General features: G+C 44.9%; 1 protein-coding gene across 1 annotated transcript; it reads left to right on the forward strand.

The window, feature by feature from the left end:
* Positions 1-425: 425 nt before the first annotated feature.
* LOC144326874 (claudin-34-like) lies at positions 426-4,615 on the forward strand. Its single transcript, XM_077923886.1, has 2 exons — positions 426-1,287; positions 3,273-4,615. Exon 2 carries the CDS (start codon positions 3,274-3,276, stop codon positions 4,408-4,410), a length of 1,137 nt encoding a protein of 378 aa, XP_077780012.1. The 5' UTR covers positions 426-1,287; position 3,273; the 3' UTR covers positions 4,411-4,615.
* Positions 4,616-12,364: the final 7,749 nt, after the last annotated feature.

The raw sequence follows: 12,364 nt of genomic DNA on the forward strand, positions 1-12,364 counted from the left end.
AATATGCCTTGCACATTATCCTTGCATGAGAGTCATAATTACATCTCTGAGTAGAAACTGGAATGTTCATATTCGGTGGATTGTCCTCCTTGATCTCTCTGTGGAAACGGCAATGACAACTTTGATATAACTACCGCTGCTCAAGCGACGCAAAAGGAAACCTCCAGAAGGCTTTGTGAAAACACTGGGCTCTCTGCAAAGATTTAGATGTACAGGGAAGATTATTCAGCTGGGGCATGTGTGTCCATAAAGGTGTGGTTTGTTAATAACACAGGGACAGTAGTAGGAGCCCCACATGCATGTTGCTCTGGGGTGACTATCAACACTCCTGTGCTAAACACCAGAGTGCTTTAATTCTGCTTTAATTGGGCAAACATGCAACTGAATCGCTTCTGCAAAACACTGACCACAGTCCCTTCCTCTCAGAATTGGCCTGCCAATCGTGATTGAAAACTTATCGCTTTTGCCCTCCTGCTTTTGGCTTACGCCAATGACTTCAGGAGCTTGTCTTCACTCTTATTTCTTTCATGACTGAGATTTCCCAAGCAAAAGCATTAGCAATCAGAATAAGTGTTGCAAAATCTGAACTGTTACATAAAAACAAAACACCTTGAAGGAGCTCACTGCCCTTGCTTGTGAATTAACCTACATGCAGGGAGCGGCCTTCACGCCTCACAGTGGGGTGATGTTCCTCCAGCCTCATGAGGAGCCTCTTCAGTAGGGCTGGTGAGAGTGGGCCTCGCCCTCCTAGGCCAGGTGGAAAGGGCCTTGTGGGGAGCGGCCTTCACGCCCACAGCCAGGCAATTTTATTTCATACCACACCATATGGCAGCCATTTTTTGCCATCCACCATGGCAGCCATTTTGTGTTTTGCTATGTTCTCATTGGTAGCCAATTGGTGGACTGGCCCATGTAGCACTTTCCCAAAATTGGTCTGGCTCCGTCTAAGGCAGCTTCCTCTGTTCTTATCATATGAAATACCCCACTTTGTATATTAATAGGAGCACAGGATGTTCTGCATATATATCCTAAAAGGGGGGGGGGCGAATCTCATGAGCAATATGTTCAAATGTGTTTTTCCGCTTGGGGGGCTGCTGCGTCGCTTGTTCCTGAACCTTTTCTTCCTTCCAAATGCCCTGAAGATCCATTGCACACCTTGACTTGCATGAAACCTCCTCTCTCTTATTTTCTCAGTGAACCAGGCGGGGAGAAGGAGGAATGAAGGAAAACAGAAATCCGGCCTGAGAAGGGAGGTCCCTGTCAAGAGAATGGCCAAGATCTCCTCAGGTGAGGATGAAAGGGGAGGCAGGGAAAAGCAAAGAGCCCCTGAAAACATCCCCCCACTCGGGAAGAACTTGTCGGCCAAACCCCTGCATGGAAGTGTATCTGCAGGAAGACGGTCAGCACTTTTCTATTGGATGGGTGTCACTGAGCAGAGTTTTCAGTGGAGATGGTGTATCCGGATTAAGTGGGGGAAACAGAACGGGAGAGCATTTGGGTGTGGAGGATGTCATGCAGATACAGAACTGGACTTGCGTCTTTGACGGGGTGAGCTCCCGTTGCTCGGTCCCAGCTCCTGCCAACCTAGCAGTTCCAAACCACGTCAAAGTGCAAGTAGATAAATAGGTACCGCTCCGGCGGGACGGTAAACGGGGTTTCTGTGCGCTGCTCTGGTTTTGCCAGAAGCAGCTTAGTCTTGCTGGCCACATGACCCGGAAAAAATGTCTGTGGACCAACGTCAGCTCCCTCGGCCAGTAAAGCTAATGAGTGGCGCAACCCCAGAGCCATGACTGGACTTAACTGTCAGGGGTCCTTTACCTTTACCTTTTTAAAAGCACTGCACACTGCCATGCGATGTGAAAGTGCTTCATCTTATCAATTGTCACAACTCCTGAAATGAATGGATGGCTCCAATGCTCCATTTGCTGCCTTCCTTCAAACATTAATATTTGTGTATGTTCTAAGATGTTTCAAATAGTCAAAAAGATGACAGCTTTTAATTCCTCTGAATTTGATATCTACTTTAGATTTTTAAAGGCTGGCTCCCAAAGTTATTTCAGGTGAAACAGATGGATTTAGGCCCATTGCTTGGCCGAATGTTATTCACACACACACACACACACACACACTTCAGTGGAAACTGCATGCAGCTGAGCAGCTCACATTCGGAGCATCAACACAGAAAGGAACAGGAAGGAAGCAACACAAATATTTTGACTGAAGTGTCTTAGGAAAGCGATTTTAAATCATGGGCACCTAGGTTCTGAAACTGATGTTGCCCGTATTGGTGTGAGTGATGGGGTCCCATGGCACAAATTTCATGTAATCCCAGTGCAAAGGAAAAGAGCTAAGATCTTCTCCCTTACTATAATGTCCAAACAGGATGGGATGGGGAAGGATAGGTTTGTAAGGAGTCTTCAATAATTTTGCCAAGGCAATTCTTATTGTTCAGGGCCTCATGCTATTAGCCTTTCTTGTACATGGAGATCCTTTATGAAATGCATTCAGGACCATCAAACAAATCTGTACTGAGATACACACATCACCATTTTTACTGCTGGAACTGCTCTGAATCTGACTTCAGGAAGAACGTGTTTTAACTGCACAGTGTCCTGGAATAGACACTCTGCATTGGGAAAGAAGGGAACTGAGTTCCCTCCCATTTTCCACTTTCCTGATGTTCCAGATGACCAGTACCTTGGAGTTATGATTTGTGGTGTTGTCAGGATTCTAACTGTAACTGACCTGAGAATTCTGCAGAGCAGTTGCTGCTGTGGCTGGCCGGCTGCTCAGGCGAACGTCAGCTCAGTGGCCAACAGCTCAGTCTTCTTGAGGCTCAGGAACACCTAGCAAATATCTGCTCTGTTCCTGGCACGCTAGACTCTAGCTGAGGAAGGCATTTCACGTAAGTTTATGGATTAAACATTCCTCACTCTGCCATATCTGAGTTTATGCTCAGTGGAACAGGATAGCTGCAGTAGCAGATAGCAGGACAGCGAAACATGAGCAGCTTCCCATCCACAACAGGTTGCTGAGGTTCTGGCCATTTTCACAGCAACAGTGCAAGAGTATATTAAATCAGTAGCAGTTTGCTGGAAGAAAGTATGCGTGGATCAGATGTCTATACCTAACCGGGGGGGGGGGGGGGAGGGGAGAGCAGGGGAACTCTTTCTTTTGCTGCTTCTTTCTGTGCATGGAAGGATGTCCTTCAATGACTAGACCTGCTTGTTATTCCCTCTCTCACTGCATCTTGTCTTCTCTTTTGTTTCCAGGATGTCTTCCAAGGTCTCCCCTGCTCCCCTCCTCTCCAAACCCCCCCTGCGGGTGAAAGAAGGCTCCCTGGTAGTCAGATGGCTGAGATTAGTGTCCGGTCTCCAGTTGGGTGCATTCCTGATGGATATTATGGCCTGGATGATGTGCATTGCCTCAATAGCCATTGTCAACTGGCGAGTGTGGCATGTAGAAAACACAAAGGGAATTGGATCTGGAAACATCTGGATCGGAATCTGGAAGGTCTGTTTTTTGAAAGACCCTTCGAACGACGGAAACTATTATTACCATTGTGAAGAGCTCCATGAACAACATCCAAACCTCCCGAGGGAAATTTTTATTGCTCAGGACCTAATGGCCTTAGCTGCCATTATGAATTCAGCAGCCCTTGGAATACAGTCATTTGCCCTCTGCAATGTGTTGGAGGCCAGAAAACATAAGGATTTTCTCTCAACCTTTTTTGGGCTTGGAGCTCTGCTGAACTTACCAGCAGGGATACTCATCCTGATTTCCGTGATATGGAACATGTCTGCTGTCTTACAAAATGGGGGAATTGACTTCCCTGAAACTTTTGAATTGCCTCAAATTCCCAGCGAGCAGCATATTGGACCTTCTATTTATCTAGGCTATATCGCTGCAGGTTTCCAGCTGCTGAGTGCAGCATTTGTTGGGATGGAGAGATGTTGCATCAGGACCACCGCAACAGATACATCTCAAATAGAAACTGTGGTGGTGATTACCCCAGGAAGTGCGGTGAAAAGCAAGAGTCTTAGTACTTGTTCAAAGTGTGGTTCTCTGCTAGACCTGGTAATTCAAGAGAAATCCTCCGCAGTGGAGATGGAGGAAACCCATGCGGAAGATCTTGTCAAATCCGGCGCAGTTGAGGTGGAGGAAAGCTGTGCAAGTGATCTTGTCATTCCAGAGGAATCCTGCACAGTTGAGATGGAGGAAAGCTGTGCAAGTGATCTTGTCATTCCCGAGGAATCCTGCATAGTTGAGATGGAGGAAAGCTGTTCAAGTGATCTTGTCATTCCAGAGGAATCCTGCGCAGTGGAGATGGAGGAAAGCCCTACACCCAAAGGTTACCTGAAGGACATCAAAGGCCACCTGATGTCCCCAAACATACGATTATACATGTGATTCCCTAGAACAGGGAGTCGTAAACTATCAGATGCAGATCCACGCAGATCTCTCCATACACACATAGATCTGCGTGGATCAGTACTTCAGGGATTTTGGGACTTCAGGTGGGCTTTGATGTACTTCAGGTGAGGAGGCCTCTTTTTTGTGATTTTTTTTTTAGTATTTATTTATTCATTAAAGATTTTGTTGATTTACAAAAGTGTGCAATGTCTCTCTCTCATGTTTCCCCCCCATGTAACATTTTTACAAATCACTTTCATTTGTTGAGACATTAGGAAGGAAAGGGGAAAGAGGTGGAGGGGGGAAAGATGGGTGGGGTCGGGTGGCCTAGGGTGTGGTTATTCATTTGTAGTTGGCTGTGGTGGTCTTTGTTTTCATGTGTGAGTGGGGTGGGTGGGTGTTTTGGATCAGCCACAAATCTACTTATTCCAAGACCTCCCTTAAAGCAGTAGTGGATCACCATGAAGAAGGCGCCACCACTGAGAAGGCCTCTGCCTGGTTCCTTGTAACTTGGCTGCTCCCAGAGATGGGGGGGGGGTTCATATTTTTCCCCTTGATTTCCCCCTCTGAAAACTAGGTGCGCCCTATGGTCAGGTGCGCCCTATAGAGCGAAAAACACCGTAATAATAATTTAGTTAGACCCCGCCCATCCAGCTCGGTTTTCCCCTCTTTTAATTCTAATAGCGCATTAAAGTTCTGATATAAAAAAGGTTTGTCCTGGAATATCAGTTCTGGGAGGGGGGAAGAGCTAAGTGCCTTCATGCCCTGCCTGGAAGCTTCCTTGAATCATCCGTCCGGTTTTGGGGGACATCAGTGCATTGGACTAGAATGGGCTATCGGTCTGTTTGCAAGACCCTAAGTAATTGTGAGGTTGGGTAACTTGCGATCTGAACAGCAGTGCCATTTCCTAGAAAGTCAAACATCTTTTCTGTTTCTGTGGAATTAAGCTTTACTTAGAATAAGATACATTCTCCCCAAATCGCAGTCTCCCCCTGACCTCATCTGCCACAGTCCACAAAAGACTGGGTGTCTTTTCCTGTTGTCCTTGTGCTTTCCAAACAACTGGCCTCCTCCCAAACTGTAGTGCTTATATACTGGGATGGATCTCGTACACGGAAAACCACGAGAAGAATTCATTTCCGCAGCATCTGTTAACAGCCCCCCCAAAAAAAATCTCTGAGAATTCCAAAGAGCTCAATATGGTTTCCAGAACCCTGAGAAAGCTGCAGTTCCCAGCACCTTTAACAAACTACAGTTCCCAGGATTCTTGGTGGGGGCGCCTTAAATGTACGGTGCGGCTACCAGTGTTGCAAAGCAAAGTTCACAGTCCTGAAAAAAAAGCTGGCTTAAGCAGGAATATAGGTCCCCAATTAAGGGCTGCTTCAAGCAGGAAGGTAGAGAGGCAGTGCGGCCTAGTGGTTAGACTGCCAAACTAGGACCTGGGAGGCACCGGGGCTCAAATCCCCCACTCGGCTATGAAGCCACATCTAAAAGAGCATAGAAATAAAGAAGACCGCGAAATGATACAAACATGACCCCCGCTTTGCAGCCTCCTTTGAACAGATGTGAGAAGGCTCGGTGTGCCATCCTGCCCAGGGCCGGGCGATATCTGGTTTTCAACGTCAGCCGATGAGCAGGGCTTAAATTCTGCTCAGTTGGGCAGGCTTCCAAGCAAACCCCTTCCTGATTCAGAAGCGGGTTTGTCTGGATCTATCTCCTAAACAGTCCCCCTTTTTTGTTTTAGCAGGGGAATCCAGTCTCATTCAGGCAGGGGGCTGCCTTGAATTTCCTGCTGAAACCCCCAAGTTGTCCAACTCTCTTTTAGCAGAAATCCCATCCTAATTGAGGAAGGGGGTTTGCATTAGAAGTGGGACGGGCGGGGAGGGGGAATAGTTTCTAGCAGCAGTACCTCCCCAGGTGTTTTGAGGACCTATTAGTAATTGATTGATTGATTTTCTATACATACCTTTTGCAAATAGATCTTTTAAAAAAAAGAAACACAGTATGCCACACATTTCCTGCAAATTATCCCCCATGACCATTGCAAAGCTCACAATAATAATAGTAATAGCAGAGTATTGGACCTTAACTCTGCATAGGAAGGAAACAGGGGTGGGCTGTCTAAAATAATTGTGCCCAGAAAAGGGTGGTGGTGGACAAGAGAGAAAGAGTGGGGTGAAATGGTGAAAAAAATCTGACGTTCTGCAATTCACTCAAAAATGGTGCCAAACTGTTGCAAACAATCCCCTGACAGGTTTTTCGGTGGAAACAGATGGGTTTTTATCATTGAAACAGAATTAGCCCTTGAGGTCTGAACAACTTTTTTTGGAAAAAATCCCTAAGCCGCGCGGTCACAATTTCAGCAAAAATCTGAGTTTCTGCAATTCACTCAAAAATGGTGCCAAACTGTTGCAAACGACCCCCTGACAGGTTTTTCGGTGGAAACAGATGAACTTTGCTTTGCAACACTGGTAGCCGCACCGTACATTTAAGGCGCCCCCACCAAGAATCCTGGGAACTGTAGTTTGTTAAAGGTGCTGGGAACTGCAGCTTTCTCATGGTTATGGAAACCATATTGAGCTCTTTGGAATTTTCAGAGATTGGGGGGAGCTGTTAACAGATGCTGCGGAAATGAATTCTTCTTGTGGTTTTCCGTGTACGAGATCCATCCCAGTATATAAGCACTACGGTTTGGGAGGAGGCCAGTTGTTTGGAAAGCACAAGGTCGACAGAAAAAGACACCCAGACTTTTGTGGACTGTGGCAGATGAGGACAGAGGGAGACTGCGATTTGGGGAGAATGTATCTTATTCTAAGGAAAGCTTAATTCCACAGAAATAGAAAAGATGTTTGACTTTCTAGGAAATGGCACTGCTGTTCAGATCGCAAGTTACCCAACCTCACAATTACTTAGGGTCATGCAAACAGACCGATAGCCCATTCTAGTCCAATGCACTGATGTCCCCAAAAACCGAACGGATGATTCAAGGAAGCTTCCAGGCAGGGCATGAAGGCACTTAGCTCTTCCCCCCTCCCAGAACTGATATTCCAGGACAAACCTTTTTTATATCAGAACTTTAATGCGCTATTAGAATTAAAAGAGGGGAAAACCCAGCCGGATGGGCGGGTTCTAACTAAATTATTATTACGGTGTTTTTCGCTATATAGGGCGCACCTGACCATACGGCGCACCTAGTTTTCAGAGGGGGAAATCAAGGGGAAAAATATGAACCCCCCCCCCATCTCTGGGAGCAGCCAAGTTACAAGGAACCAGGCAGAGGCCTTCTCAGTGGTGGCGCCTTCTTCATGGTGATCCACTACTGCTTTAAGGGAGGTCTTGGAATAAGTAGATTTGTGGCTGATCCAAAACACCCACCCACCCCACTCACACATGAAAACAAAGACCACCACAGCCAACTACAAATGAATAACCACACCCTAGGCCACCCGACCCCACCCCCACCCATCTTTCCCCCCTCCACCTCTTTCCCCTTTCCTTCCTAATGTCTCAACAAATGAAAATGATTTGTAAAAATGTTACATGGGGGGAAAAACATGAGAGAGAGACATTGCACACTTTTGTAAATTAACAAAATCTTTAATGATTAAATAAATAAATAAATAAATACTAAAAAAAAAAAATCATAAGAAAGAGGCCTCCTCACCTGAAGGACATCAAAGCCCACCTGAAGTCCCAAAATCCCTGAAGTCCTGATCCACTCAGATCTATGCGTGTATGGAGCGATCTGCGTGGATCTGCATCTGATAGTTTACGACTCCCTGTTGTAGGGAATCACATGTATAATCGTATGTTTGGGGACATCAGGTGGCCTTTGATGTCCTTCAGGTAACCTTTGGGTGTATGGCTTTCCTCCATCTCCACTGCGCAGGATTCCTCTGGAATGACAAGATCACTTGCACAGCTTTCCTCCATTTCAACTATGCAGGATTCCTCTCGAATGACAAGATCACTTGCACAGCTTTCCCCCATTTCAACTATGCAGGATTCCTCTGGAATGACAAGATCACTTGCACAGCTTTCCTCCATTTCAACTATGCAGGATTCCTCTGGAATGACAAGATCACTTGCACAGCTTTCCTCCATTTCAACTATGCAGGATTCCTCTGGAATGACAAGATCACTTGCACAGCTTTCCTCCATTTCAACTATGCAGGATTCCTCTGGAATGACAAGATCACTTGCACAGCTTTCCTCCATTTCAACTATGCAGGATTCCTCTGGAATGACAAGATCACTTGCACAGCTTTCCTCCATTTCAACTATGCAGGATTCCTCTGGAATGACAAGATCACTTGCACAGCTTTCCCCCATTTCAACTATGCAGGATTCCTCTGGAATGACAAGATCACTTGCACAGCTTTCCTCCATTTCAACTATGCAGGATTCCTCTGGAATGACAAGATCACTTGCACAGCTTTCCTCCATTTCAACTATGCAGGATTCCTCTGGAATGACAAGATCACTTGCACAGCTTTCCCCCATTTCAACTATGCAGGATTCCTCTGGAATGACAAGATCACTTGCACAGCTTTCCTCCATTTCAACTATGCAGGATTCCTCTGGAATGACAAGATCACTTGCACAGCTTTCCCGCATTTCAACTATGCAGGATTCCTCTGGAATGACAAGATCACTTGCACAGCTTTCCCCCATTTCAACTATGCAGGATTCCTCTGGAATGACAAGATCACTTGCACAGCTTTCCCCCATTTCAACTATGCAGGATTCCTCTGGAATGACAAGATCACTTGCACAGCTTTCCTCCATTTCAACTATGCAGGATTCCTCCGGAATGACAAGATCACTTGCACAGCTTTCCTCCATTTCAACTATGCAGGATTCCTCTGGAATGACAAGATCACTTGCACAGCTTTCCTCCATTTCAACTATGCAGGATTCCTCTGGAATGACAAGATCACTTGCACAACTTTCCTCCATTTCAACTATGCAGGATTCCTCTGGAATGACAAGATCACTTGCACAGCTTTCCCCCATTTCAACTATGCAGGATTCCTCTGGAATGACAAGATCACTTGCACAGCTTTCCTCCATTTCAACTATGCAGGATTCCTCAAATGACAAGATCACTTGCACAGCTTTCCTCCATTTCAACTATGCAGGATTCCTCTGGAATGGCAAGATCACTTGCACAGCTTTCCTCCATTTCAACTATGCAGGATTCCTCTGGAATGGCAAGATCACTTGCACAGCTTTCCTCCATTTCAACTATGCAGGATTCTTCTGGAATGACAAGATCACTTGCACAGCTTTCCTCCATTTCAACTATGCAGGATTCCTTTGGAATGACAAGATCACTTGCACAGCTTTCCTCCATCTCAACTGCGCAGGATTCCTCTGGAATGACAAGATCACTTGCACAGCCTTCCTCCATCTCAACTGCGCAGGATTTGACAAGATCTTCCGCATGGGTTTCCTCCATCTCCACTGCGGAGGATTTCTCTTCAATTACCAGGTCTAGCAGAGAACCACACTTTGAACAAGTAGTTAGACTCTTGCTTTTCACCGCACTTCCTGGGGTAGGTTTGGCACCATTTTTGAGTGAATTGCAGAAACTCAGATTTTTGCTGAAATTGTGACCGCGCGGCTTAGGGATTTTTACAAAAAAAAAGTTGTTCAGATATTGCGGGCTAATTCTGTTTCAATGTTAAAGACCCATCTGTTTCCACCAAAAAACCTGTCAGGGGGTCGTTTGCAACAGTTTGGCACCATTTTTGAGTGGGTTTTTATCATTGAAACAGAATTAGCCCTTGAGGTCTGAACAACTTTTTTTTGTAAAAATCCCTAAGCCGCGCGGTCACAATTTTAGCAAAAATCTGAGTTTCTGCAATTCACCCAAAAATGGTGCCAAACTGTTGCAAACGATCCCCTGACAGGTTTTCGGTGGAAACAGATGGGTTTTTATCATTGAAACAGAATTAGCCCTTGAGGTCTGAACAATTTTTTTTTGGAAAAAAATCCCTAAGCCGCTCGGTCACAATTTCAGCAAAAATCTGAGTTTCCGCAATTCACTCAAAAATGGTGCCAAACTGTTGCAAACGACCCCCTGACAGGTTTTTCGGTGGAAACAGATGGGTCTTTAACATTGAAACAGAATTAGCCCTTGAGGTCTGAACAACTTTTTTTGGAAAAAATCCCTAAGCCTAAGAATTTCAGCAAAAATCTCACTCAAAAATGGTGCCAAACTGTTGCAAACGATCCCCTGACAGGTTTTTCGGTGTAAACAGATGGGTTTTTATCATTGAAACAGAATTAGCCCTTGAGGTCTGAACAACTTTTTTTTTGAAAAAATCCCTAAGCCGCGCGGTCACAATTTCAGCAAAAATCTGAGTTTCTGCAATTCACTCAAAAATGGTGCCAAACTGTTGCAAACGATCCCCTGACAGGTTTTTCGGTGGAAATAGATGGGTTTTTATCATTGAAACAGAATTAGCCCGCAAGGTCTGAACAACTTTTTTTTTGAAAAAATCCCTAAGCCGCGCGGTCACAATTTCAGCAAAAATCTGACCTTTTGCAATTCACTCAAAAATGGTGCCAAACTGTTGCAAACGATCCCCTGACAGGTTTTTTGGTGGAAACAGATGGGTTTTTATCATTGAAACAGAATTAGCCCTTGAGGTCTCAACAACCTTTTTTGTAAAAATCCCTAAGCCGCGCGGTCACAATTTCAGCAAAAATCTGAGTTTCTGCGATTCACTCAAAAATGGTGCCAAACTGTTGCAAACGACCCCCTGACAGGTTTTTCGGTGGAAACAGATGGGTTTTTATCATTGAAACAGAATTAGCCCTTGAGGTCTGAACAACTTTTTTTGGAAAAAAATCCCTAAGCCGCGCGGTCACAATTTCAGCAAAAATCTGAGTTTCTGCAATTGACTCAAAAATGGTGCCAAACTGTTGCAAATGATCCCGTGACAGGTTTCTCGGTGGAAACAGATGGGTTTTTATCATTGAAACAGAATTAGCCCTTGAGGTCTCAACAACCTTTTTTTTGTAAAAATCCCTAAGCCGCGCGGTCACAATTTCAGCAAAAATCTGAGTTTCTGCAATTCACCCAAAAATGGTGCCAAACTGTTGCAAACAATCCCCTGACAGGTTTTCGGTGGAAACAGATGGGTTTTTATCATTGAAACAGAATTAGCCCTTGAGGTCTGAACAACTTTTTTTGGAAAAAAATCCCTAAGCCGCTCGGTCACAATTTCAGCAAAAATCTGAGTTTCTGCAATTCACTCAAAAATGGTGCCAAACTGTTGCAAACGATCCCCTGACAGGTTTTTTGGTGGAAACAGATGGGTTTTTATCATTGAAACAGAATTAGCCCGCAAGGTCTGAACAACTTTTTTTTAAAAAAAATCCCTAAGTCACGCGGTCACAATTTCAGCAAAAATCTGAGTTTCTGCAATTCACTCAAAAATGGTGCCAAACTGTTGCAAACGATCCCCTGACAGGTTTTTCGGTGGAAACAGATGGGTTTTTATCATTGAAACAGAATTAGCCCTTGAGGTCTGAACAACTTTTTTTTGAAAAAATCCCTAAGCCGCGCGGTCACAATTTTAGCAAAAATCTGAGTTTCTGCAATTCACCCAAAAATGGTGCCAAACTGTTGCAAACGATCCCCTGACAGGTTTTCGGTGGAAACAGATGGGTTTTTATCATTGAAACAGAATTAGCCCTTGAGGTCTGAACAATTTTTTTTGGAAAAACATCCCTAAGCCGCTCGGTCACAATTTCAGCAAAAATCTGAGTTTCTGCAATTCACTCAAAAATGGTGCCAAACTGTTGCAAACGACCCCCTGACAGGTTTTTCGGTGGAAACAGATGGGTCTTTAACATTGAAACAGAATTAGCCCTTGAGGTCTGAACAACTTTTTTTGGAAAAAATCCCTAAGCCTAAGAATTTCAGCAAAAATCTCAC

The sequence above is a fragment of the Podarcis muralis genome, chromosome 2, assembly GCF_964188315.1.
Source record: "Podarcis muralis chromosome 2, rPodMur119.hap1.1, whole genome shotgun sequence".
In the NCBI taxonomy this organism is placed as follows: domain Eukaryota; kingdom Metazoa; phylum Chordata; class Lepidosauria; order Squamata; family Lacertidae; genus Podarcis; species Podarcis muralis.

Excerpts from the sequence above, each read along its gene's own strand:
- LOC144326874 (XM_077923886.1), top strand. The coding sequence starts at position 3,274 with ATGTCTTCCAAGGTCTCCCCTGCTCCCCTCCTCTCCAAACCCCCCCTG.